At 44.5% G+C, this 25,663-nt stretch overlaps 1 protein-coding gene across 2 annotated transcripts in view; it reads right to left on the bottom strand.

Annotated features, from left to right (window-relative positions):
• Positions 1–21,121, bottom strand: part of DIAPH3 (diaphanous related formin 3) — a 565,715-nt gene extending 544,594 nt beyond the window's left edge. For both annotated transcript variants that reach the window (XM_059684797.1, XM_059684796.1), the window contains exon 1: positions 20,757–21,121. In XM_059684797.1, the coding sequence (XP_059540780.1) occupies positions 20,757–20,936 (180 nt within the window). In that variant the 5' untranslated portion in view covers positions 20,937–21,121. The remainder of the gene's footprint in view (positions 1–20,756) is intronic.
• Between the last annotated feature and the right edge of the window lie 4,542 nt (positions 21,122–25,663).

The raw sequence follows: 25,663 nt of genomic DNA on the forward strand, positions 1-25,663 counted from the left end.
GCTCTCCAGCAATGACCTAAGTGTACAGGGGTTGGCAAAAGCAGGTTTACAGTTGTGAGCATGCAAAACCCAGCGTTTATTCTTGTATCATTATAATCATAACCTGTATGGCTTTTCCCATCCAAACAACTATAAACCTACTTTTGCCCACCCTGTACTTTTTAAAGGACTTCTAAAAGTACATAGTTTCGTGATTACTGCACCATTGGAGCACACTAACAAGGCAAGTCGATAAGGGTTATGGGCCATCAGTAGCTGTGAGCCACAGTACCCAATGACACTAATAATCTAGTGGGAATTACTGAGGACTGCAAATCTTGCAAGGATAGGGAGACAATTCTCCTATGCCTGATTCTTTTTTTTAATTGAGATATAATTCACATATGTTGTGTAAGTTTAAGGTGCACACGTGTGATTTCATTCGTTTTTTGTGATGAGAACACTTAAGTTCTGGTCTCTTAGCAATTTTTAAGTATATAGTGCAGTATTACTGACTATAATCACTATTTTGTACACTATGTTCCCAGAATTTATTCATCTTCTAGATGCAACTTTGACCCTTTAACATCTCCCCAACACACTCATCCCACCAGCCCCAGGTAACCATCATTCTGCTTTTTGTTTCTACAAGTTCGTCTTTTTTAGAATCCATATATAAGTGATATCCATATGTTCATATTGACCAATGTCACACCAATCAATTTAATTAATAAATATTTTTTAAATAATTAAGTGATTAATTTCTGTCTTTGTCTGCCTTCTCTCACTAAGCATAATGTCCTCAAGGTCCATCCATGTTGTCACAAATGACAGGATTTCCTTCTTTTTTGTGGCTAAATAATATTCCAGTATATGTGTGTGTGTACACCTTCTTTATCTGTTGAAAGACATTTAGGTTTTTCCCCATATTTTGGCTATTGTGAATAATGCTGCAATAAACATGGAAGTGCAGATAACTTTTTGAGATCCAGTTTTAATTTCCTTTGGAGATATATATATATACATATATATATCTCCAAAAGTGGGATTGTTAGATCCTGGTAGTTCTAGTTTTAATTTTTGAAGAACCTCCCTATTGTTTTCCATATTAACTGTACCAATTTACAATCCCACCAACAGTGCACAAGAGTTTCCCTTTTTCCCCATCCTTGCCAGGACTTATCTCTTGTCTTCTTCAATCCACTGACTTCTGGGTTATGGGCCCAGCACACTTTCTCTTGTCTTCTTGATGATAGTCATTCTAACAGATGTGGTGTTCTCATGCCTGTTTTTGTCATCTCTGATGTTGTTTTATTCAAAAACCTATCTCTGATGTTGTTTTATTCAAAAACCTATTCAAAAAGCTATTTCATAGCTTCAGAGGCTATGAAAGTGCACCATCTTTTTTTAAATGTGTTTTTAATGATTTGAGAGAGAGAAGAAGGAGGAGGAGGAGGAGGAGGAGGAGGAGGAGGAAGGGAGAGGGATAGATAGAAACATCAATGAGAGAGAAACATCATCTATTGGCTGCCTCCTGCACGCCCCTTACTGGGGATCGAACCCACAACCCAGGCATGTGCCCTGACCTGGAATCGAACAGTGACTTCTTGGTTCCTAGGCTGACACTCAACCACTGAGCCACATGGGCCTGGCAAAGTCCACCACCTTAGCTAGAATAATACGTGTGTGTTATCCAGCAGAGGTAAATCGTCACCGCATTAGCAGGCAGTATGATTTGCAGATGAAGGAAGACTCTGAGGGCCACAAGCAGTCCCTTTAAACATGAATGTTGGCCAAAGTCTGTCATTAGCCAGTAGCCACATATGACTATTTAAATTAATTCAAATTTAAAATTCAGCTTTTTGGTAGCATTAGCCACGTGTGGCTAGTGACTATCAACTTAAACGCGGCAGAAAAGAATATTTCCATCATCCCAGAAAGTTCATCACTGATATAGGCAATAAAAAAACGCTATAGAAATGTACTAGTATGTGCTCATGTTGAAAGGAGATTTAAGAGAAGAAAACCAGAGATAGTGCTTGGGAAAACTAATTTGAAAGAGTGAGAAGAGGAATGAACAAAGATCTGAAGAAAAGAACACATGATGGCAAAAACTTCAAGAAATGACAGATTAGTGCTAATACTGTGAAGAAATCAAGTAAGATGAAGCTTGAATATCAGCCACTGGGTTGGCAATTACTGATCCACCAAAGCAATTTCAGTGGAATGATGGAGCAAAGACAAAGTTGAGGAACCCACGGGAAGCAGCTGAATCCCTCCTTTAAAGGTGCACCTACCTTTTACCAAAGCCATCATAAGAGCAGCAACAAGATAAGAGCTGTTCAGTACTCATGTGTCAACCTCCATTACAACACACTGAATCATCATGTCTAACCTATAATACAGGTACTAATGTTCCCATTTCACAAATGAAGAAAGAAAATGCAAAAGTAAATTTCAAAGATCACATAGCTATCAAATATAGAGCCAGGATTTAAACCTTGGTTAACTCCAGGATTTGAGTTCTTTTTTTAAATATATTTTTATTGATTTCAGAGAGGAAGGGAGAGGGAAAGAGAGATAGAAACATCAATGATGAAAAAGAATCATTGATCAGCTGCCTACTACACGCCTCCTACTGGGGATCGAGCCCGCAACCTAGGCATGTGCCCCTGGCCGGAATCGAACCAAGGACCCTTCAGTCCACAGGCCGACACTCTATCCACTGAGTCAAACCAGTCAGGGCAGGGATCTGAGTTCTTAAAGATTATACAAGTTGGACTCCCTGGGAACCTTCACACTTGTTGGTTCACACCTCTCTTTTTCCATACCAGAATGAATGTGAGCCTCTCAAAGTCAAGTTCAAACTGTAACAACTCTTGCTATGCTTGATATAAAGAGCATGCAAATATTTACTGAGTAAATGAAACTGCTTCAGAGAATTTGGCTAAAAGGGTCAAGGGAAAGGGGAAGGGAGGCTATTTGCTTTTGCTTCTGCTTTTTCTTTAATAGTGGAAGACATGAGAGCATTCTTATGGGAAGGAGCCAACCTTCCTAATTCCACTACCCTTTAATACAGTTCCTCATGTTGTGGTGACACCCAATTTCATTGTTACAAATTGAACATAATTAAAGCATAGTGATTAATCACAAAAACAATATGTAATTATATATGTTTTCCTATGGTCTTTGGCGAGCCCTGTGAAAGGGTGGTTCGATCCCCAAAGGGGTCGCGACCCACAGGTTGAGAACCGCTGCAAGAGTGAAACATTCCTAATGGGGTGGGGCTGGGTCAGGAACAGTGGTAAAGGAATTAACCTTGTTCAGGAAAACAGACATTTCTTCTGTGGATACTGGAGAAGAAAAGATGAAGAGTTGCAGATACAGAAGATTACAGCTGCAATAGCAGGAAATTTAGCAAGTTCAAGCAATATGGCCTTTATTTTCTCTCTGGAGAAGGATCAAAGTGAGTTCCAAGAGTGAGGGTAACCATCTCTTGAAATCTTTTAAGTGAATGCTGTGGTATTTTCCCATGTGGGTACAAAGTGAGTGCTTTACATACACACAGAATATCATTAAAGGAGACAATAGAAAATAATAGAAGTGATCATTACCTCTGTATGGGAAAAGCCTGAATTGGTGGTCTGGGCTGTAAGGAAGGCTTAGTTAATTTCACTCTGTACTTATAACACTGTTGTGCTTAAGAGGTGCATACATCACTTTTTCAATTAAAAAAAAAAAAAAACTATTTACAACAAAAAGGGAATCAGGCCCATAGAGAGAGTAAAGAGAGTGATAACGGTTTAGCCTGAATGCTGAGAGAAATGGAAAAGGAGGCAACCAAGAGCTAATTCAAAGTCAGGGCTCTGGAGCCAGGCTGACTGTGTTTATAGTCATCATTCCTCATTCCCGGCTGGGGCACCTCGGGAAAGTTCCGAAGCCTCTTCCCCACCTCTGTCCCATCATGTGCAATGCAAGGGTGGTGAGAGTGCCTGCTTCAAAGCAGTGTTAGAGTAAGTGACAAAACATGTGCCTAGCCCACTGTGGGAGCTGGATAAAGGTAGCTATTGTGATGATGATTAATATCCAGCATCTTTGAGGACCCAGCTAATCAGCAGGCCATGTGTATAACCGAAGTCTAAGGGCATCAGTTCACATAGCTGGGAGGTTTCCACCAGGATGCAGCAGCCTGGTTCAGCCACAGAGAAGCCTCTCAGGTGGCTACAGGCTTGGAGATCTGAGGCAAATGAACAAGGAGGCCAGACGTTCTATTATTTATTTACTAGAGGCCCAGTGCACAAATTCGTGCACAGGTGAGGTCCAGCCAGCTTGGCCCCAATCAGGGCAGATGGGGGCTAGGCCTGTCAGGAGGAGGAGATGGTCGGAGGTTGGCCAGCTGGCCCACCTTGATCAAGGCCAGATCAGGGCCCCCCGATCAGGGCTGGGCCGGCTGGGGAAAAGGGCCGTGGGTGATTGGCTGGTGGGCCGATTGGGGGCAGGGCCTGCCATGGGGAGGAGTTGTGGGTGGTGGGCCAGCTGGCCCCGCCCCTGATTGGGGTGGGTCGGGGGTGCCGATCAGGGGCCAGTGGCCTGGGGAAGGGGCCATGGGTGGTTGCCCAGATGGCCCTGCACCTGATCGGGGTGGGGCCAGGCATGGGGAGGAGCTGCAGGAGATTCGCCAGCCAGCCCTGCCCCCTATTGGGATGGGGGGGTGCGATCAGGGGCAGGCCGGCTGTGGGGAGGGGCTGCGGGCATCTCGTGGTGGGGCAGGCTGATCGGGGCATGGCTGACCAGTGGAGGAGGGGGTGAATGAAGGGGGGCAGGCCCGCTCTTGATCGGGGTGGGAGAGCCCAATCAGGGGCAGGCAGGCAGGGGGGAGGGGCCGCAAGGTTGGCTGCAGGCCCCACCCCCTGATCAGGGAGTTCGCTGGCCACAGTGGGCATCATAGCAACCGGTCGTTAAGTCTTTATGGCTATTATGGTAGCTGCCTTTTTATATATATATAGATACTAGAGGCCTGGTGCACAAAAATTTGTGCACTGGGGGGGAGGGGGGGGTCCCTCAGCCCGGCCTGTGCCCTGTCGCAGTCTGGGAGCCCTCAGGAGATAACGACCTGCTGGCTTAGGCCTGCTCCCGGGTGGCAGAGGGCAGGCCTAATCCCTAGGTACAGCCCCTGGTCAGGCTCAGAGCAGGGCTCATTGGAGAGTTGGGGCACCGCCCCCTGTTATACACAGAGCAGGGCAGATCGGGAGGTTGTGATGCCACCCTCAGTCACGCTCAGAGTAGGGCCGATTGGGGGGTTGGGGCACCACCCGCTGTCACACTCAAGGCAGGGTCAATGGGGAGGTTGCGGCGCCACCCCCTGTCACGTACAGAGCAAGGCCAATCAGGGGGTTGGGGCGCTGCCCCCTGTCACTCACAGAGCAGGGCCCATCAAGGGGGTTGGGGCTCCGTACCCTGTCACGCACAGAGCAGGACTCATCAGGGGGTTGGGGAGCTCCCCCCTGTCAGAGTAGGGCCGATAGAGGAGTTGGGGCGCCTTCCCCTGTCACGAACAGAGCAGGGCGGATAGGGAGGTTGCGGCCCCGCCCCCAGTCACACACAGAGCCGCAGGGCGATCAGGGGGTTGGGGAGCTCCCCCTTATCAGGCACAGAGCAGGGCTGATCAGGGAGTTGGGGTGCCTTCCCCTGTCACAAACAGAGCAGGGCGGATAGGGAGGTTGTGGCCCCGCCCCCTGTCACACACAGAGCCGCAGGGCAATCAGGGGGTTTGGGCGCTGCCCCCTGTCACGCTGATCCTGGTGCTGGGAGGCATATTACCCTTTTACTATATAGGATAGAGGCCTGGTGCACGGGTGGGGGCCAGCTGGTTTGCCCTGAAGGGTGTCCTGGATCAGGGTGGGGGTCCCACTTGGGTGTCTGGCCAGTCTGGGTGAGGGGCTGAGGGCTGTTTTCAGGCTGGCGGGTGACTGAAGCTCCCAACTGCTCCTTTTTTTCTTTTTCTTTTTTTATTATGGGCCAGCTTTAGCTCTGAGGCTTGGCTCCAGCTCTTAGGCCTCCGCTGCTGAAAGCAGGTATCTGGTTTGTTTGGGTTCTACAATCGAAACACTGTTTCAACTCCAGCTCTGAGATCCCGGCTGGCTGAAAGCAGGTTTCTGGAGTTTTGTTTAGCTTCTATATTTGTAACAATGTTTCAAACTGCAAGCTCAGTGGCCGGCAGCGGCAGGCGGGGAACATTGGAGTCCTCCGTCACTGAAGCAAGCAAGCCTCATGTTCGCTTCAAGCTGCCTGGCTGCCAGCCGCCATCTTGGCTGGCAGTTAATTTGCATATCGCCCTGATTAGCCAATGGGAAGGGTAGCAGATGTATGGCTAATTACCATGTTTCTCTTTTATTAGATAGGATTCTGCCTTATGTCAGCTTGAGGAGATGAGGAGTAGGAAGGTATCCTAGGTCAAAAGGAAGTCCAGGGCTACTTTTGGGTTTAGTGTAGGTTTAGTGTGGGACAAATGTCAGCAGGAGATTAACAGAGAAAGAAAGAGGCAAGGTCAAGGGGCTGGAGGTCTATGATCAAGAACTAAACCCCTTGCTGTGGTCCTCACTCAAATTAAGGTCCATTCCCTAGACACATTAATGGAGGTGTCCAGCAGGAAAGGTGGGATGAGGAGGGAGGTAAGGAGCAAGAGAAGAAAGGTCAAAATGCTGTCAATAACTGAGATCCTGTCACATCCCCTTCAAGATGGCCAACTCTAAAGAATTCAACACTACAGAGATGGGATCTTCCCTACTTTGGTGTCCACAAAAGAATAACACTAAAAATAGCTGTCACACAGCATGGAGGGACCTGGAGAGTATCATGCTAAGTGAAATAAGTCAGTCAGAGAAAGACAAGTATCACATGATCTCACTCATATGTGGAATCTAAGTAACAAAACAAACTGATAAACGGAGTAGATCTAGGGTCATGGAAGCATGGAACAGAGTGCAGAATCTCAGAGGGAAGGTGGGAGAGGATGGGTGGGTGGGAGATAATCAACCAAGATCTTGTATGCATATATGCATGGCCCATGGACACTGACAATGGGGTGGTGAGGGCCTTGTGGGGGAGGGGGCAGGGGCGGGCTAGAGAGGGTCAATGGGGGAATAAGAGGGACATATGTAACACTTTCAACAATAAAGAATTATTAAAAAATAAATCCTATATAATAAAAGCATAATATGCAAATCAACCAAACAAAACAACCAGTAGGCGAGGGGTGGGGCCAGCAAGCAGACGGAGCCAGGCCAGCCAAGGTGCGTGCCTGTGGGCAGACGGAGGGGAAAGCGATGGGGATGGAGGGGGACAGCAACCAGCGGCAGTGACCAGCAGCAGTGGCAGGGTGATGGGGGGCAGGGCCAGCAACTCTCCAGCTGGTGCCATCCCCTGATTGGCCCACCCGGTAGACTCCCACAGAGGGAGGCCAGACTGCGGCTTAGGCCCACTCCTCGGGGGAAGTGGGCCTAAGCCGTCATCCCCTGAAGCTCCCAGACTGCGAGAGGGTGCAGGCCGGGTTGAGAGAACCCCCTGAGTGCACAAATTTTCATGCACCAGGCCTCTAGTTAAAAAATAAAATAAAGCCGAAACCGGTTTGGCTCAGTGGATAGAGCGTCGGCCTGCGGACTGAAAGGTCCCAGGTTCGATTCCGGCCAAGGGCATGTACCTGGGTTGCGGGCACATCCCCAGTAGGAGATGTGCAGGAGGCGGCTGATCGATGTTTCTCTCTCATCGATGTTTCTAACTCTCTATCTCTCTCCCTTCCTCTCTGTAAAAAATCAATAAAATATATTTTTAAAAAAATAATAATAAAATAAAATAAAAATAGCTGTCACACTACTAGGTACTCTGCCCAAGCTACTGTAACATACACTACCTCAACTAATCCGCACAACAATCTATAAGTGTTGATACTGTGATTCTCTATTTCTTTTCACAAATAGGAAAACTGAGACACAGAAGTTAATTTGCCCAAGGACATACAGACATATTTTAATCCAGCCCAAGCCCTTTTTATCACAGTGGTTAGGGGTGGGGCTCAAAAGCCAGGTCCCTGGAGGAGCTTGAGTTGGCAAACTCAGTTCCCCAATGACCCAGATATAGTCTATGCCAGTGATGGCGAACCTTTTGAGCTCGGCGTGTCAGCATTTTGAAAAACCCTAACTTAACTCTGGTGCCATGTCACATATAGAAATTTTTTGATATTTGCAAGCATAGTAAAACAAAGACATATTTTTGATATTTATTTTATATATTTAAATGCCATTTAACAAAGAAAAATCAACCAAAAAAATGAGTTTGCGTGTCACCTCTGACACACATGTCATAGGTTCGCCATCACTGGTCTATGCCCTCACCCACCACCACTGAAATCTTATCTAATAAAGAGGGAATATGCAAATTGACAGTCATGCCATAATGGTCAAGATGGCTGCACCCAAAGCAGAGGCAGGGATTCTATAACATAAGATGGCTGCGCCCACAGCGGAGGCCGAGTTCCCATAACGAGCCTCAACAAGCAATCTGCAGGGACCTGAGGCTGCACCCCGCCTGGCAGGGCTTGACAGGGGACCTCAGGCTACACCCCCCGTCCTGGCACCAGGTCAGGCAACTTGAGGCTGCACCCCCCACCCAGTGGGGTGTGACGGGGGTGGGGCCAGCCGGGTCTGTATCTAGCCCAGGGGTGGGCAAACTTTTTGACTCGAGGGCCACAATGGGTTCTTAAACTGGACCAGAGGGCCGGAACAAAAGCATGGATGGAGTGTTTGTGTGAGCTAATACATGTTAACACTGCTGCTGGTGAAGGGGTGGAGGGGAGAGCAAGAGAACCCTCCGCTCTTTCGGCTCCGCGGGCCGGATAGAACAGCCGAATGGGCCTGATCTGGCCCGCGGGCCGTAGTTTGCCCATGGCTGCTCTAGCCCAATGCGGGTGGGGCCGGCTGGGTCTGGGTCTCGAGCGATTTTGAGGTGCACATGGGTGGGCAGGGACTTGACTCAGGTTCCCGTGGCGCGCCCCAAACTCTGACAGGAGGAAGATTTTCATATACATTTTACTAATTTTCGTTCATCTCTGACACTTCTATTATAGAGAAAGGGCAAATAGCAATATTAAAATATTTCCTCTAATTTCCTTTTAATGTGCATGAATTTCGTGCACTGGGTCACTAGTCTTTTATAAAAAGAAATAGACATTTATGGTATATCAATAAGATTTAAATTTAAATTAATAATAAATAGATTGATTAATGAACCAGGAGGTGTAAGGTTACAAGAGTAATTTTACATACATTTTCAATTAACCAAGCATTCACATTCCTACTATAAGCTCAAGCCTATACCAGACACCACCAAGAAAGTGATTCCCAAAAGCTTACAACCACATGCATAAAGCAACCAAAAGCAGAATACAGATAACATATTAATAGGAACAGAAGAGAGGCTAAGTTAGAACATGGTTTTAATTGAAGAACATCACGTTCTATAAAGAAATTAAACTATCACATTGAATTCCTGATTGCAGATTATATGCATTGTATTTTTCATGTTCATTTCTCAGGTTGTCAAAGTTTTTATTTGAAATGAATGTAATTGCCATTATATATTGCATTCTACCCAAGGTATAAACAAAAACAGCTTAATAATATGATACAGTCCATAATTAATGTCATCAATTTGCAGTTCCTAGTTAAAAACTCAATATTACAGAGTTGCATTTTATGATGCACAAATAAACATCCACCTTGGCAAAATGTAGCAATAACAAGATAAACTCCCCACATCCTGAGAAGATACTTCATAATAAAATTAGCCAAATAAACGCAGTATTATGGATCTTACAATTAGACTAACCCATGTACCTAAGAGTTTCAAGAAATTATATACCATAAACACAAAAGAATCATGCACTTTTTTTTTCTTTTTTTTTTTACTTCTAGAATGACCTAGGATTAGCAATAATTTCCTTGAAGAGAGTTGAACAGGCAGTTAGCTATCTTTGACCCGTGTTGGTTTGACCAGGGTCTCAGCTACCTGGATATACCCAAGTCCCTCAGCAAACAGAATGCCCTAAGAACATACTTGAAAGGAAGAGGGAACTAGGATTCAATGTATTTAAGATGGGCTATGATGCTCAAAGAGAGAGATAGAAAGATATTGTATATTAATTCCATCCACAGATCTATTTTTAGAGAAAAGAGATAGATATAACTAAAACAATAACAAAACTAATCAAATTTTTTCAAAAGCCCTTACCTCAAGGAAATGAAAAGCAAAGATTACGAGGAAATATTGATAGGAAGGGAGAAAAATGAAAATTTCAATAGGATTTATGAAGTTTCATTTCTGAAGCTTATTGGTTAGTGTATAGTGTTCTATACCTCTTTATTATAATAAAATATTTTAAAGATTGCAAGAAAAATGTTTATCCTCAGAAAACTACTTAGAAGTAAACTCTTTTGAAGCACATTGATACATCCTAAATATTTACTAATCACTTTTAATCCATCACTAGACAAAGGACTGAAGGTGCAAAACCTTTGCCTGGTTCAAATACTCCTCTAACTTCTTCATTTAAAGTCATCTCCAGATTCCTCAAACTGAGGCCTGCAGAACCCTTCCACAGACTCTCCAATTATATAAGAATTTTTAAATTGTGCATTTCCCCAGAATTATCTTAAACAGTAGGAGTAATGTAAGTATATTCTGGACAATCTGAATGACCACTCTACAACCATGTTCTGGCAGGCACTATGGGTGGCCACACTTGCATTGGGTGTATACCGATATGGTGACAGGGGAAGGCCAAAAACAACAGCCTCATGCCCCGTAGGTTTTTACAAGCCTCCTCCACTTGGGAAGTATTCAGTTCCAAACGGTTGCTCATAATTCCAAAACAACACTACTCAAGGAACCATGTTCCCAGAGCTGTGGAAACTTAAGAGAAAAATAAATATAGATGCTTGTAATCTTGACTCTGATTCCTTCTGCTCTTTTTTCAACAATTTCATACAATTTGCTAAAAAAAAAGTTTACATATGGCTATTTTTTTTTATCATAAACAGGCTTTTAAGTGTTCACACTTCACGCACAGCCTCAAGTCAAGACCTTGTGGAAAAGGCCCGTGATGCTTGAAGACAGGCCTGAGTGCCTGGATTAATTGCTCTGTACTTAGCTTCCTCAGCCCCTGGGATTCCATTTCCAGCCAAGAGTCAAGATGACAAAAAGAAAACAGGAAATCATATGTATCTTTCCACTATTAAATCCAATACTGACAATTTCAGCTGAACATCATTGTCAATCACATTAAATTGATGTTACTGTTCATTTGAATTTTATTGCCTCTACTGTTGTGTTGGAGTGTATATATAAATCTGTTTCGATCTTATGATTATGAAAAGCCATAAGCACAAAGAGTTATACGTAGTTTTATGTCTATACATACAAATATATGTAACATTTTTATTCTCATTCAAGTCCACACTGAAATATCACAGACTTTTTTCCTAAATTTGAGGTATGTCCTTTGTAGGTTTCTTTTTGTGAGTCTCATTGGTCCCAAGTTCCAGAGCTGTATGAGCTTCCTTAGAATAAAAACTGAGAACAGAATGACTTTGCCTCCACCACACCATGAGAAAAAAAGCCTGGCCCAATTAAGATTTTCTAGCATTAAGAAATTTATTCAAATATTCAATGTAGTATTCCCAGTGCCATGAATTCCAGACAAAAATTATACTACTACTATTACTACTAATGAAGACAACAACAATCCTATAAATGGCAAAATTTACATGGAGTTTACTATTCTAGGCCCATCACATTAATTTTTAATCTTCCCACCAACTCCCTTTTACACACGAGCAAACAGAGGCACCGAGACTGGTTAAGTAACTTGCCCAAGTTCACACAACTGATAAGTGAAATAGCTAGGATTCAAGTCCTAAGAGTGGGATAAGTCAATGCTCATTAATGTTATTCACAATGCCTCTTCTACCAAAAAAAAAAAAAAAAAAAAAAAAAAAAAAAAACTGTAAGAAAGGATGGCAGTGGGTCTTTTTGCAGAATAAAATCTATGGCAAGCATTTCCAAGTAATTTTCATTAATTAGCTAGTAACCTGAATATTCTAGCACCAAAACTAACTTATTGAAACTCTTAAAATTCTCCCCTAAGTTAATAATAATGATTTGATTTGCTATTTGAGAAAATGATCCCCAATGGTAAGGTATTTCAATGCCACCATACTGCTAGTGAGAGAAAAGTTACCTTTAAAGATCCTGTTCAAAGAAAACTATGCTTTGATCTTTAATATCCCATGAAGTAAAAGGTTATGCTTAATCTATATTTTATAGATCTAAAAGTCAAATTAGTTTCTGAGATAAACAAGTAGAGTGTGATGGTAAGCATATTCTGTAGCATTCATTTCACTCTTAGTTTGGAGGATACTATATGCTGAATTAAAGACAATTACAGTAGTGTAATACGTAGCAGTTTTTTCTTGCATTATTCTGCAAGCATAAACAAGTTATACACATGTTAATTTACATTGTACATAAAAAGCCAATTTTAAATCCAATTTATAAGGCAATAAATATATAAAAATTCTAGGACACAGCAATAAAGTTATGCCATAAAGTAGACTTAATTTGAGACAACAATAATAAAAACATGACAAATTTTAGCATTCTACCAACTACACAAAGGTGTTTCAGGTAACATCTGTTCAGAAGCAATTGCTACCAGACTAAATGAGATGCCAGTGTAATAAATGTATGTCAGTTTGCTTGCTTCATAATTAAAGACATGAGTCTTTGAAAAAAAGCAATTAAGCCATGCTCTAAATCTGAAATCATCCCTATGTCCACCCCTTTTAACCCACAAAGAAAAGGTCCAGAGTAATCCAGAAGTAATAAATACTATATCATCTACTTTCAGCAGCTAGTTGTACTCTCCAAAACCCAGTTGATATAATTGTTTCTTTTGAAAAAAATCATATATTAAAGACTAAAAAAACTTCATAGTCTCTATTAGGAAGAACAGAAAGTAAAAAAAAAAAATTAACTCTGGGAAAATTCAGAGTAATTTACCTAGAAGACTGGCCTGAATAAAATAATTTTACCTGCCCTGGCCAGGTGGCTCAGTTGGTTGGAGCATCAAAAGGTTGTGGGTTCAATTCCTGCTCAGGGCACATACCTCGGTTGTGGGCTTGATTCTTGGTAGGGGCTTATGGGAGGCAACAGATTCATGTTTCTTTCTCATATCCATATATATAAATATACATATAAATACACACACACATCTATACTAATAAAGAGCTAATATGCTAATGGTCGATATGCTGTAACGGTAACAACCAGGTCATCAGCATATTAGCTGGGGCATTGCTCCAGATACGGGGCAGAAGCAGGGAGGCGCCCGGAGGCGGGACCATCCCGTGCTGGGGAGGGCAAGGGTGAAGGCCCATAGCACCCTCCTCACCAGTCCTTTACCACCCACCGCTTGCACTCTGAGTGCCCCGTGGCCCACCTGCCAAGGGAAGGAGCACAGCACAGCAGGCGGGAGGCTTCCACGCTCTCCTCCAGTGCCATGACAGGGCTGAGCCGCCGCGTTGCTCTGGAGACAGGGCGGAAGCAGGGAGGTGGCTAGAGAAGTTGGGACCAGCCCTAGGCAACTTGAGGGACTGAGGGCAGGCCTTGAAGCGGCCAGAGAAGGCCAGAGGGTTTGGGGGCTGGGCCAGGCGTGCTGGAGCTCTACATGGAGAGGTTGGGTGTCAAGGCAGGGCTGCAGGCGAGTGGGCAGTGCCACACGATTTCGAATCTCGCACTGGGCTCCTAGTATAGCCTATATAATAAAAGGCCAACCTGCAAATCAACCGAGCGGTGGAATGACTGGTCGCTATGATGCACACTGACCACCAGGGGGCAGACACTCAGCGCAGGAGCTGTCCCCTAGTGGTCAGTGCACTCCCGCAGGGGGAGTGCCACTCAGCCAGAAGCTGGGCTCACGGCTGGCAAGCGCAGCGGCGGTGGCAGGAGCCTCTCTTGCCTCTGAGGCAGCGCTAAGAATGTCTGACTGCCGACTTAGGCCTGCTCCCCGTGGGTTCCTGCACCATGAGAGGGCGCAGGCCAGGCTGAGGGACCACACCACACCGCCCCCCCAGTGCACAAATTTTGTGCACCGGGCCTCTAAAAAAAAAAAAATATATATATATATATATATATATATATATATGTATGTATATATGTATATATATATTACTAGGACATATTTTTATATATCTTCCTTCCCCTCTCTCTAAAATCAATAAACATAGCCTCAAGTGAGAATTAAAAATAATAATAATAATAATTTTACCTTATGAAAGTTTCAGTGTTTGATGGGTTAGGTCAGTGGTCGGTAAACTGCGGCCCCTTGAGTGTGGCTCTTCCACAAAATACCACATGTGGATGCGCACGTACAGTGCCATTGAAACTTCGTGGCCACACTCAAGGGACTAAAGAGCCGCATGTGGCTCGCGAGCCGCAGTTTGCTGACCACTGGGTTAGGTGGAATATGACTTGAATAAAACTCAGGTGCCTAAAGCCTTCAACAAAGAATACTACCTCCAATTCTTGACTCATTAACTCTAGGACAACTGAAAACATCACTTTAGCTACAGACTCCAAGAAGAAGAAAATTCAAAAAAGGGCACAGAGACATCACCTCCATCTTTTCTCAGCTTTCTAGCAATTATGAAAATGACACAACAGCCCTGGCCGGTGTGACTCAATTGGTTGGGTGTTGTCCCATGAACGAGAAAGTCACAGGTTCAATTACTGGTCAGGGTACATGCCCGCCCAGGCTCCACCCCAGTAGGGGGCATCCAGGAGGCTGGTAGATGTTTCTCTCTCACCAATTTTTCTCTCTCCCTCTCCCTTCCACTCTCTCTAAAATAAACAAAAACTTTTTTTTTAAATGATACAGCAGACCAATATGAGTGATAGTTCTTGTTGTTATTCCAGAGGACCAAACTGCGGTTATCTTATACTCTCGCAAATCACAAACCTTCCAAAGTAAAACACTACAAGAAAGAGATTTAAGTGAGTCTAATTGTTCTCCTGCAACATACATTTTTAACCTGTTAAACTAAACCTTTCAACATGGTCACCCTGGAAGCTATGCCTGCTGTTGTCTCCTATGCTGCTATGACAAATTATCACGAAGTTGATGGCTTGAAACGAAAATGGTGTCCCTCAGTTCTGGAGGCCAGATGTCCAACATCAGACTCACTGAGCTGAAATCAAAGTGTCTCCCGCTGGAGGCTCATGGGAGAATGGTTCCTGGTCCCTTCCAGCGTCTTTGGTTTGTGGCTGCCAACACCAATCCCTGCCTTATAGTCACATTTCCTTCTCCTCTTCTGTGATCAAATCTTCCTCTGCCTCCCTCTTATAAGGATACTAGAAGACCAGCACCCGAAATCCTATGGCCCTGCCCACCCAAGCGCACCTTCCCTCACTCACAGCCCCGCCCACCCGCGCAGGTCTTTGGTCCTTACAGCGTTAGCGCCACGGGCTTTTTATTTATTTATTTTTTTAAATATACTCTTATTGATTTCAGAGAGGAAAGGAGAGGGTTAGAGAGATAGAAACATCAATGATGAGAGAGAATCATTGACCGGCTGCTTCCTGCATGCCCCCTACTAGGGATCAAGCCTGAAACCCAGGCATGTGCCCTTAGCCTGAATTGAACCTAGGACCTGCCCCCAGTCTGCAGGCCGATGCTCTATCCACTGAGCCAAACCGGCGAGGGCAGGCCATGGGCTTTTTATATAGAGAGATACAAGTTTGCATTTAGGGCCCATTCTTGATAATCCACGATAATCTCATTATTAAACCCTTAATTTAATCATACCTCAAAGTCCTTTTTTGGGACATTGACAGGTTCTGGGGATTAGGGTGTGAATATCTTTGGGGGTAGGGGTCTTTATTCAGCCTGCCACAGCTGCCTCCAAATAAACCCAAAGCAATTAGGCAAGCATGTCCTAATCTCTTCAAGCCTACTGTGATTTTGACTACAGTCAAATTCTCAGTACAATAAACAAATGTTCTCCAACATAATACCCCTTCACCCTCACAAACAGCCTATAACCAGGAAATTGCTAATTCTGTATTCCTTAAAGGCATTACTAACTACTGTTAATGGTTCCTGAATGAGAAAAGGAGCAGTAGAGATTAAAACTCCCTCCCAAGAGCATGGGAGAGCAAAGACAATTTGCCTGGGTTCAAATTCCAGTCTCACCAACTGGCAGCTATGTCACCTAAAGCAATTTAACCTCTGTCCCCAGTTTTCCCATCCAGCAAACAAAGCCAATAATCTACTTCATAGCATTGTTGTACGCATTAAAGGAGTTGATATTTGTAAATCACCTAAAACTGTGCTTGACTCACTCATAACTGTTATTACTAATGATGCCCAAACACTGCAGACATACAGATATTAATGGACAGGGTGAAAAATCTCTCACAACCAAAACTGTAATGATATAATTAAGCAATAATTAACAACCTATTCAATGGAAACCATAAGATTAGATGAAAGTTTTACACTAAAGGCTGTAAAGGATATTTAAAGGATATTCCTAATTAAAAAGAGCTACTCTGCCAAGTTGGGTTACCAAACTTACAGGCCTCCTTTCAAAAGACTGTCCCACATCCTAGAGATAGAGACTTCTCAGAAGCCACAAATCCTGCTCTCACTCTGGATCTGGTGGCCGCTGCTGTGTGTACCATGTGTCTCTAAGAGTAGTGAGAGGTGGGAATGGAGTGCCCATATCACTGAAAGGCAACTGCTTTGTTTTGTTCTAGAAAGGAAGCAGGTGCAGGTACTAAGGGTGTGGCCTAGGGCAGGTACCAAGCTTAATGGCCCTACTGAATTCTATCTACTTTTACAGTCTTCACCTGGGTACCTGTCTTGTCCTCTCAGCCTCGAGTTTGTATCCTGTCCCCTAGTAACTATCCCAGCATCTCAATACTCACTGCTTACCTATTTTCTACAGAAGGCAAGCTGGTTAGTTCATAAACAGCCCAAAAGCAGTTGATTCATTGTAGAGCCATTTACAATAGACTAATCTCTACTATTTACACATATCTATGGGGAGCAGTCCTATACTATAAACTTTTATACACAATTCAAAAGTAACTTGAGGCCCACAACTATACATTCGGTAGAAAACAAAGATCTGTCTGCTTTATTGGGGCTCAAAGTAAACCAGGGTTTCAGGGGGCAGGGTTTCAGAACTCCTGCCGTCTTAAACTAAGCCAGGACCAGCTTGCAGCTTTGTAGAGTATGCAAAATACAAACACCCAAATCATCACTACTCCAGTCACAACTTACATTACTTGTCCTACTCAAAAGCAGCTGCCCAGGCAACTAGGTGACCTAATGACTAGCAGTGATGGTGAACCTTTTGAGCTTGGCGTATCAGCATTTTGAAAAACCCTAACTTAACTCTGGTGTCGTGTCACATACAGAAATTTTTTGATATTTGCAACCATAGTAAAACAAAGACTTATATTTTTGATATTTATTTTATATATTTAACTGCCATATAACAAAGAAAAATCAACCAAAAAAATTAGTTCACGTGTCACCTCTGACACAGGTGTCATAGAACCTACAACCAAGATTACTTTATCCAGCAAAGCTATCATTCAGAATTGAAGGTCAGATAAAGAGCTTCACAAATAAGGAAAAGCTAAAGGAGTTCATCACCACCAAACCAGTATTATATGAAATGCTAAAAGGTATCCTTTAAGAGGAAGAAGAAAAAGGTAAAGATACAAATTATGAACAACAAATACACATCTATCAACAAGTGAATCTAAAAATCAAGTGAATAAATAATCTGATGAACAGAATAAACTGGTGATTATAATAGAATCAGGGGCATAGAAAGGGAGTGGACTGACTATTCTTGGGGGGGGAAAGGGGTGTGAGGGGTTCGGGAAGAGACTGGACAAAAATCGTGCACCTATGGATGAGGACAGTGGGGAGGGGGGTGAGGGCGAGGGGTGGGTGGAGGGGAGCTATGGGGGGAAAAAGAGGAACAACTGTAATAATATGAACCAGGGGTCCTCAAACTTTTTAAACAGGGGGCCAGTTCACTGTTCCTCAGACCGTTGGAGGGCCGGACTATAGTTTTAAAAAAAAACTATGAACAAATTCCTATGCACACTGCACATATCTTATTTTAAAGTAAAAAAACAAAACAGGAACAAATACAATATTTGTATTTGCATGTGGCCCGTGGGCCGTAGTTTGAGGACCCCTGATCTGAACAATAAAGATTTAATTAAAAAAAAAAAAGATCAACAAGCACAGGAGAGAGAGCAAGCCACCACTGAGTTCAAGTCAATGTAGACAGTCCAAAGATTGCACATACCAGGACTGTCAAATAAGGAAGAAGAGCTAAGTAAGAAAGGCCTAAAGAAATAAGAACAGAACTTTGAAGAATGACCAGGCAGATATGAAAAAGAAGTAAATGAAATTTATAGAAATAAAAAATAATTGATAAACTCAAATAAAACAATCTACACATTAGACATAGTAGACAACAAAATTAGTGAAATGGAAAATATATCTAAAGAAGTAACTGTAGCAGTGGGAACTGTAACCCACCCCACCATTTATTTGACATTGTTTCTGTAAATGCTAACTCTAACTCGGCATGTTTGTATAAGAATCCTAAGAACTAACTTCAGAAGATACAAAGCCCGACATTCCGGAGATTTGCTGAGTTTCAACCATAGAAGCAGGATGATGGAGAACTAGGATGACGCACACCAAACCATTACTTGACCAGCTGTGAGATCCTTATCAGAATGGACTGTGCTGGCCTGCATGCACAGAACCTTTCAACTCCCTCCCCTTGATTTCTTTGTTCTGCTTTCCCTCCTCCTTCTTACAAAAACCTCTGCCTGCACTAAGATGTGGAGATGAGCTTTGTGCCAAGAGTCCCACATCTCCTCAGGTGACTGACACTTGAATAAAACCTTTTCTCCCTTTCTCACTAGCATCTGTCTCATGAGTTTAGTTTCAGGGGGCAGACAGTCAAACCTTGGTTCTGGTTACATTACCATGTAAGCAAGAATCTAAATTAGTCCGGCCGGTGTAGCTCAGTGGTTGAGCATCATGGCCAGGAGGTCACAGTTCGATTCCAGGTCACGGCACAAGCCCAAGTTGAGGGCCTGATCCACAGTAGGGGGTACGCAGGAGACAGCTAATCGATGATTCTCATCAGTGATGTTTCTTGCTCTTTCTCCCTCTCTAAAGTCAATAAAAATATATCTTTTTGAAAAAGAATCTAAATTAGTTTCAGAGATTATAAAGGGCCCAAATTACTTCTAAATTAATTATGGAGTCATTATTCAAATAAGACTCCTATCTAAAAACACGCTATTTTAGATGTTTATTAGTTTTAGAGCTTAAATATATTGTTTTTGTTCATCTTCACAATAACCCTTTCCACACACCTAAGAAATGAAAAACAGCAGACTACTGAATCCAAATCACCTGACATTAATTTAGGTTTTGTTTTCATTACATCCTTGCTCCAAAGGAGTCACAGAAACTTACACCGTGTGTATTCTGGAGCACAGGAGTCAGAGACAAAATGGAATGACTTTTTAACCAAGAGAGCAAACTATTAAAGGAAGAACAGCTGTTGCCCCATTGGATTCTTCTCATATTGGGTAGAATGTTTCATTGCCATTTTAACCCTATCCTATTTATTCCTCAACTCTGTCAAATAACAATCAACAATACATTTGATCCTCCTGCAAAATCCCACCATTCCTCTGGGCATCTTGATGATTAATTTAGCATAATTAATCCATCTTGTCTCTCATTGCCAGTATTCAGCTACATCTCAGAGCTCTGCGCCCAGTTTGACTCAATTATCACTTTTAACTGTTATAATTAGCAAGTCACTCCTCGTCCACAAATTTTTATTTTCTAATCTGTGTATCCTAACTTAAATTCCTAACGATTTATTTGTTCACAGAAGGCACATTCTGTACTGATAATTTCACCTATGAATAAAACAAATGTTTTTCCATACGCTTAAATAAAATGGAGGGGTCAGTATTAAATTTTCAATCCTGTTGGTCTCAACCCAACTCTACCAATACTCTAAGTCACTTATTTACACAGAAACACACACCGAACTGTCACCACTGCCTATTCTTCCACTAGTTGATATCAACAAGAAGATTTACAAGACACTCCCCTTGGGTGTTACAGTGAATACGGGCAGCAATCGGAATAGCGAGTTTCAAAAACTTGGACTTCTTTCCACCCGGAACATTCTTTAGCGATGACCGCATGGCCCCGCCCAAGTTTTATAACGAGCTGTTTCGACTTGGAAAATTGTATCTAGCTTAAAACGTTTTTCTTGGATTGAAATATTAAGCAGGAAAAAATACCTAAAGTTCACTTTGATATGTCTCTTACCCTCAGATGCTAGGGGTACCCACCTACAAGGCGTCAATACATAAACCTGTGAACGGCCTTGAGAAATTCGGGGCAACACAATAATCAGTGTATGTCGGAGGATCCAAACAGAAGGAACCGTGCCGCCGTATAAAGTACTGGCAGCGCTGGAAACTAGAACAAAACTCAGCCCCCAGGCCCTGCAGGCCCGCCCGCTTCAGAGAAATGGCAGGGGACTGTCACCCGCAGGAGCCGCCCCACCCCGGCCCCACGTGAAACTTACAAATTTGGGGCGTTTCTCTCCAGGCCCCTCGGGGCCGCGGGGCGGCGGGGGGTGCTGGGGGCCCTTCCTGCGCGGCACCCTGCCGTCCCGGCAGCCGCGGAGCGAGGCGGAGGAGGGGTAGGGGGCCCCGGCGGCGGAGCCCTGCGGCGGGTGGTGCAGCCGTGGCCGGTGCCGATCCATCTTCCTCGCAGCTCCGGGCAGGGACGAGGCGGCCGCTCAGCAGGTCGGGAGAGAGGAGCCTGAGGACCCTGCGCGATTGGCCTCCGGGTTCCACCGCCCAGGTCTGCAGACAGGACCAGCCCAACCGCTGCTGCTGGGGCCGCCGCCGCCAACACATCCGAAAACTCCCGCCACCGCGGCCCTCGCGGGAACCCACCAATCCCGCGCCGCGAGGTCACTGACCCGCCCAGGACACGCCCCTTCCGGGCACAAAGAAGTACGATTGGCTGTGCGGTCCGCTCCTTTGCCCACTCAGTCCTTCGGCGGGTTCTGGCGCAGCGGGTCCGGCACGGGGCGGAGCCGGGTTGGAGCGCTGAGCGCCTACCCGCAGTCACGTGTCTGGTTGGGTTGGACTTTGGAGGACGGGGTTCCCTCGAACCCGGAAAGCAGGCGAGACCCGCTCCGCCCCGCCACTGGTGCGGCTCTGGAATGTGAAATCCTCTGCCAACGTTTTTTGCAGGTCTGTGTGAAGGTCACTGGTCAAGGTAGTTCAAGGATCTCTGCTTGAAGGGGTGCCAGGGGGAGAGAACCACAGCGCCCCAACCGCTAAAAAAATAAAATAAAAATTGCTTCCTCCACATATTTATTGAGCGACTGCTGAGAGCCTAGGTGCTTGGAGCCCGCTTGGGTGGCAGAGGGGCCACCAAAAGTCAAAAAGTGCTAGGTCACGCCCCATGGAACTGACATGACAATCTAATGTGGTTCCCAATCCTTACAACAAAATAACGAGAATGTTATAGCAGTTTTAAAAGTTCATTGAGAACTAAGGCCCAAGATACTAAATCCCGGAGCAGATCCGGAAAGGTGAAAGGAAGACTGCATAGACTTTAGGCAGAAAAGAGTGGTGCGGTAATTAGATAAAAGGCATTCCAAGCAGGAGGAAGTTGCGCGAATAATGAAGGCCTTGAGCTAAAACCGTGCGAAAGAATTTGTTGTGTGTACCGACGGCCAAATCACAAGGCTAAAGCACTTTTCCCACTCATCAGAGTGCGTTGTCCCCTTACAAGTCGTCCTTTACTTTTGACTTTTTCCTTAAGTTATCCACCTCTTGACTCCCTGGAGGTGATGTGAGCCAAGATCCTGGTAAACACGCAGTACTGATTTGGGTTCAGGAAACAACCCTAGCAACTCTGGGATATTAGCACAGAGGTTTAGAAAATAGGACTTAGTTCCAACTAAGTCTTGACACTACAGTTTTGGGTTTTAGCTTGGTTTTGATGTTTGTTTTTATTGTGTTGTGCCCAGATTTCAAAGTTCCCAAGACCCCCAGGGAGCCAGTCAGTCCGATGCAAAAGCAAAGAGTCCTTTATTATGCAAGCCGGCCTGCGCTCCCCGTTCACCAGACCCACCGACACAGCGGAAAGTCCAGTGGCCGAGAGAGCGAGGCCTGATGGGACAGGGGGTTTTAAAGGGGGGGTGGAGTGAGGGCAGGAGAGGGCACTGTGGGCCCGGCTGATTGGCCAGGCGCGAGTCGGTACAGGATGTGGTCATAGTGATGGCGTGCACTTCCCTTGATCACCATTGGTTAATTCAGAGAAATCCTGGGTGTGGCTAGCAGCGGCTTCTTCCCGTGAGGAAGCACATGGCCCCATCCCAAAATGGAGGACCCAAGGCAAGATGGAGGGTGCACATGGTTCTGTCCCAAGATGGAGACCCCAAGGCAAGATGGAGGGCGCAGTCCTTGTCCGGCTCCTGCTGCTGCCGCTCGAACTCGCCACAAGGCAGGATGGCCCCCCACATGGGGCCCGGCGGTCGGCCCACGCAGGCCCCGGTCCCCCCGACCGGGCCCCGAGGGCCGCACGGACCTTCGGCCTCAGCGCGGGCAAGCGGGGAGCCGACCACGGGGGAAGGGAGGAAAGAGCGAGGCGGTGAGGCCTTCCGCCCCCATGACCTCCCCTGTGGTCGGTCGCCGCCAGGCCCCCACCCCTCGGCCCGCCGCCGGCCACCACGCAGCCGGTCCGGAGACTCGACCACTCCGGGGAGGCCAGGCCCTACGGCGGGCGCGGAGGGATTTCAGAGCCAGGCGGTCAGACTCCTCCCCCCGCACCGCCCGGAGAGGCGGGCGGTGCGCCTTTCAATTGTACCAGACTTTCTATGCTAATCTCTGTCCTCAAAGAGTACCTAATCTTCAGGAGAAAATCCAGGAGAGTTCCTAATGTCTTGATGACTTGCAACCCAGATGCAAGTTCTTTTCCTGTCATTTAATAGATATGTAATGTTGGAGATGATGTTGAACTTTCTTTGCCGTTCCATCTGAAAAAAAGAGGATAATCCTATATAAAAAAGTGTAATATGCAAATTGACCATCACTCCAACAGACAAGATGGCCACCCCAATGTGGACACAAGATGGCCTGCAGGGGAGGGCAGTTAGGGGCAACCAGGACAGCAGGGGAGGACAGTTGGGTGGGACCCAGGTCAGCAGGGAAGGGCTGTTAGGGGCAATCAGTCTGGCAGGGGAGCATTTAGGCGTCGATCAGGCTGGCAGGCAGAAGCAGTTAGGGGCAACCAGGCAGGCAGGCAGGCAAGCGGTTGGGAGCCAACAGTTCTGGATTGTGAGAGGGATCCCAGATTGGAGAGGGTGCAGGCTGGGCTGAGGGACACCGCCCCCCCTCCCCCCCCCCCACCCCGCACAAATTTCATGCACCAGGCCTCTAGTCTATACTAATAAAAGGGTAGTATGCTAATTAGACCGGACATCCTTCCAAAGCCAGGGCTGCGAGGGAAGCCTGGGTGCCATAGGGAAGCCAGTGCCAGTAGCAAGGGGAAAGAAGGCCTACTCTTGCATGAATTTTGTGCATCAAGCCTCTAATAATAATGCCTAACAAATGCATATTGTCAGGCTTAAATGAGATAGCATATGTAAAGTTCTTAGAGGTGTCTGTGAAAGCCCCTCCCACCAGAGACCACCAGGAGGAAAACAGGTAGTTGAACAAGTGCAGTTTATTTACTCACATGGAATGAGAACATGCACTATGGGGAAACATGGGCTTTCTCAGTAAGAAAGAATCAGAAAGGACTTGAATGATTTCAACTTTACTTAGGTGATTTTGGAAAACTGCTCGGAAACAGAGTGGGGAGGGTTACTCTGGATTCCTGTGCTGTCAGGTATGGGGACAATTCAATGATTGGGTATCTTAAATCTTATCTAGAAGGATGACAGGCTAAAGAATGAGGCTAAAGCTATAACTGATAAAGCAGAAGCAGTCATTCATAGTATCAGTGAAAGGGGGTGTTTGGTATTTTGTGATTTTCATTGACCTTGTTATTGTCTGTGCTTAGACAAAGTTAGCAGTCTTGTTCTTTCTCCCTTCACAGTCAGAGTGACGTTATCTGGTGTTGGTGTTCTGTAAGTTTCATTATGTCCATGAGGAGAACAACATGGCCTAGCCGTGAGTGTCAGACCAGCTTCTAAAAACACTGAGGCCTTAGCTCTAGGTGTCAAACTAATTCCCTGGTGTTGAGGACTGCTCTTTTCTTTCTCATGTTCTTTGCATGCCGAAGGTACTAAATATAAATAAGCAGGAGCTATTATAATTAACTTTCAAGATTTACATAGAGCTTGCTAAAATTTTTCATATAGAAATTCTTTGCATTGGCAATGTACCTGTGAAAATAATACCTTTTCACAAACTTTGTCGAAGTTTTACATTTTAAAGTACTTTTTATATGTGTTTATTATTTAAACTTCACAAGAACATGCCCCTCATTCTGATGCCCCAACAAGGAGATGATATATCCCAATGAGTCAACAATTTTAGAAATGCCACTTGTGCAAGGCTCAGCACATAGGGCTGGGACAAAGTTGAATGAGACAAAAGGCAAGCCTAAGGAAGCTTGGAATCAAGAAATGTTCTTTCCTTTATGATGTCTGTGTAGTCTGAACATCAGACAATTATTAATGTAATCCTTGTGAAAGTTCACTCGTTATGACTCTACAAGAAGGTTTTGAAAAGTTGAGGGAAGAGATGGATCATTCCCAGTTAATTTTTATAACATAAAAAATAGCTTTCTAAGATACCTTTTTATCTTCATCAGATTGGCAAATATTATGAAGTCCCATGTTACCAACTTTTGGCCAAGATGTAGGGATTCCTACATAGATGGTCAGAGTGCAAAACTAGTACCACCACTTTGGACAGCAACTTGGTAATACCTAGTAAAGGCAAAAGTGCATGTTCCTATGACACAGCAATTCCATGTCTAGATTTCTCCCTGGAGAAGCCCAAAGACACCCATACAAAGATATGTTTTGAACACTTTGTAATAGCAAAAAGGGATAAACTCTAACCATCTTGTAGTCAGGGAAAGAATAAAATACATGGAGGTACCATTATACAGTAGAATCCTATCCTGCATTAAAAATAAATAAATTGGCCTCCGTGTGGGTAAATCTCAAAAATAAAGAGAAAAGTCACATATATATTTATACATAGTAAATATAAATGTGTGTGTGTGTGTGTGTGTGTGTGTGTGTAATAACATTACAAAAACAAAAGGGCAATATACACAACAACCTCACCTACTTCCAGAGAGGAAAAAAAGAAAGAGCAAGGCATTAAAACTGAACCTTTACAGCTAAAGTATCTAAAAGTGTTTCATGTATTAAAAGAGAAAGATTTGAAGTCTAACAAAATGTTAACATGTATTTAGTCTCAGTGGTGGGTACATTATTATTTTCTGTAATTT

This window comes from Myotis daubentonii, chromosome 2 (genome assembly GCF_963259705.1).
Source record: "Myotis daubentonii chromosome 2, mMyoDau2.1, whole genome shotgun sequence".
NCBI classification, from domain to species: Eukaryota; Metazoa; Chordata; class Mammalia; order Chiroptera; family Vespertilionidae; genus Myotis; species Myotis daubentonii.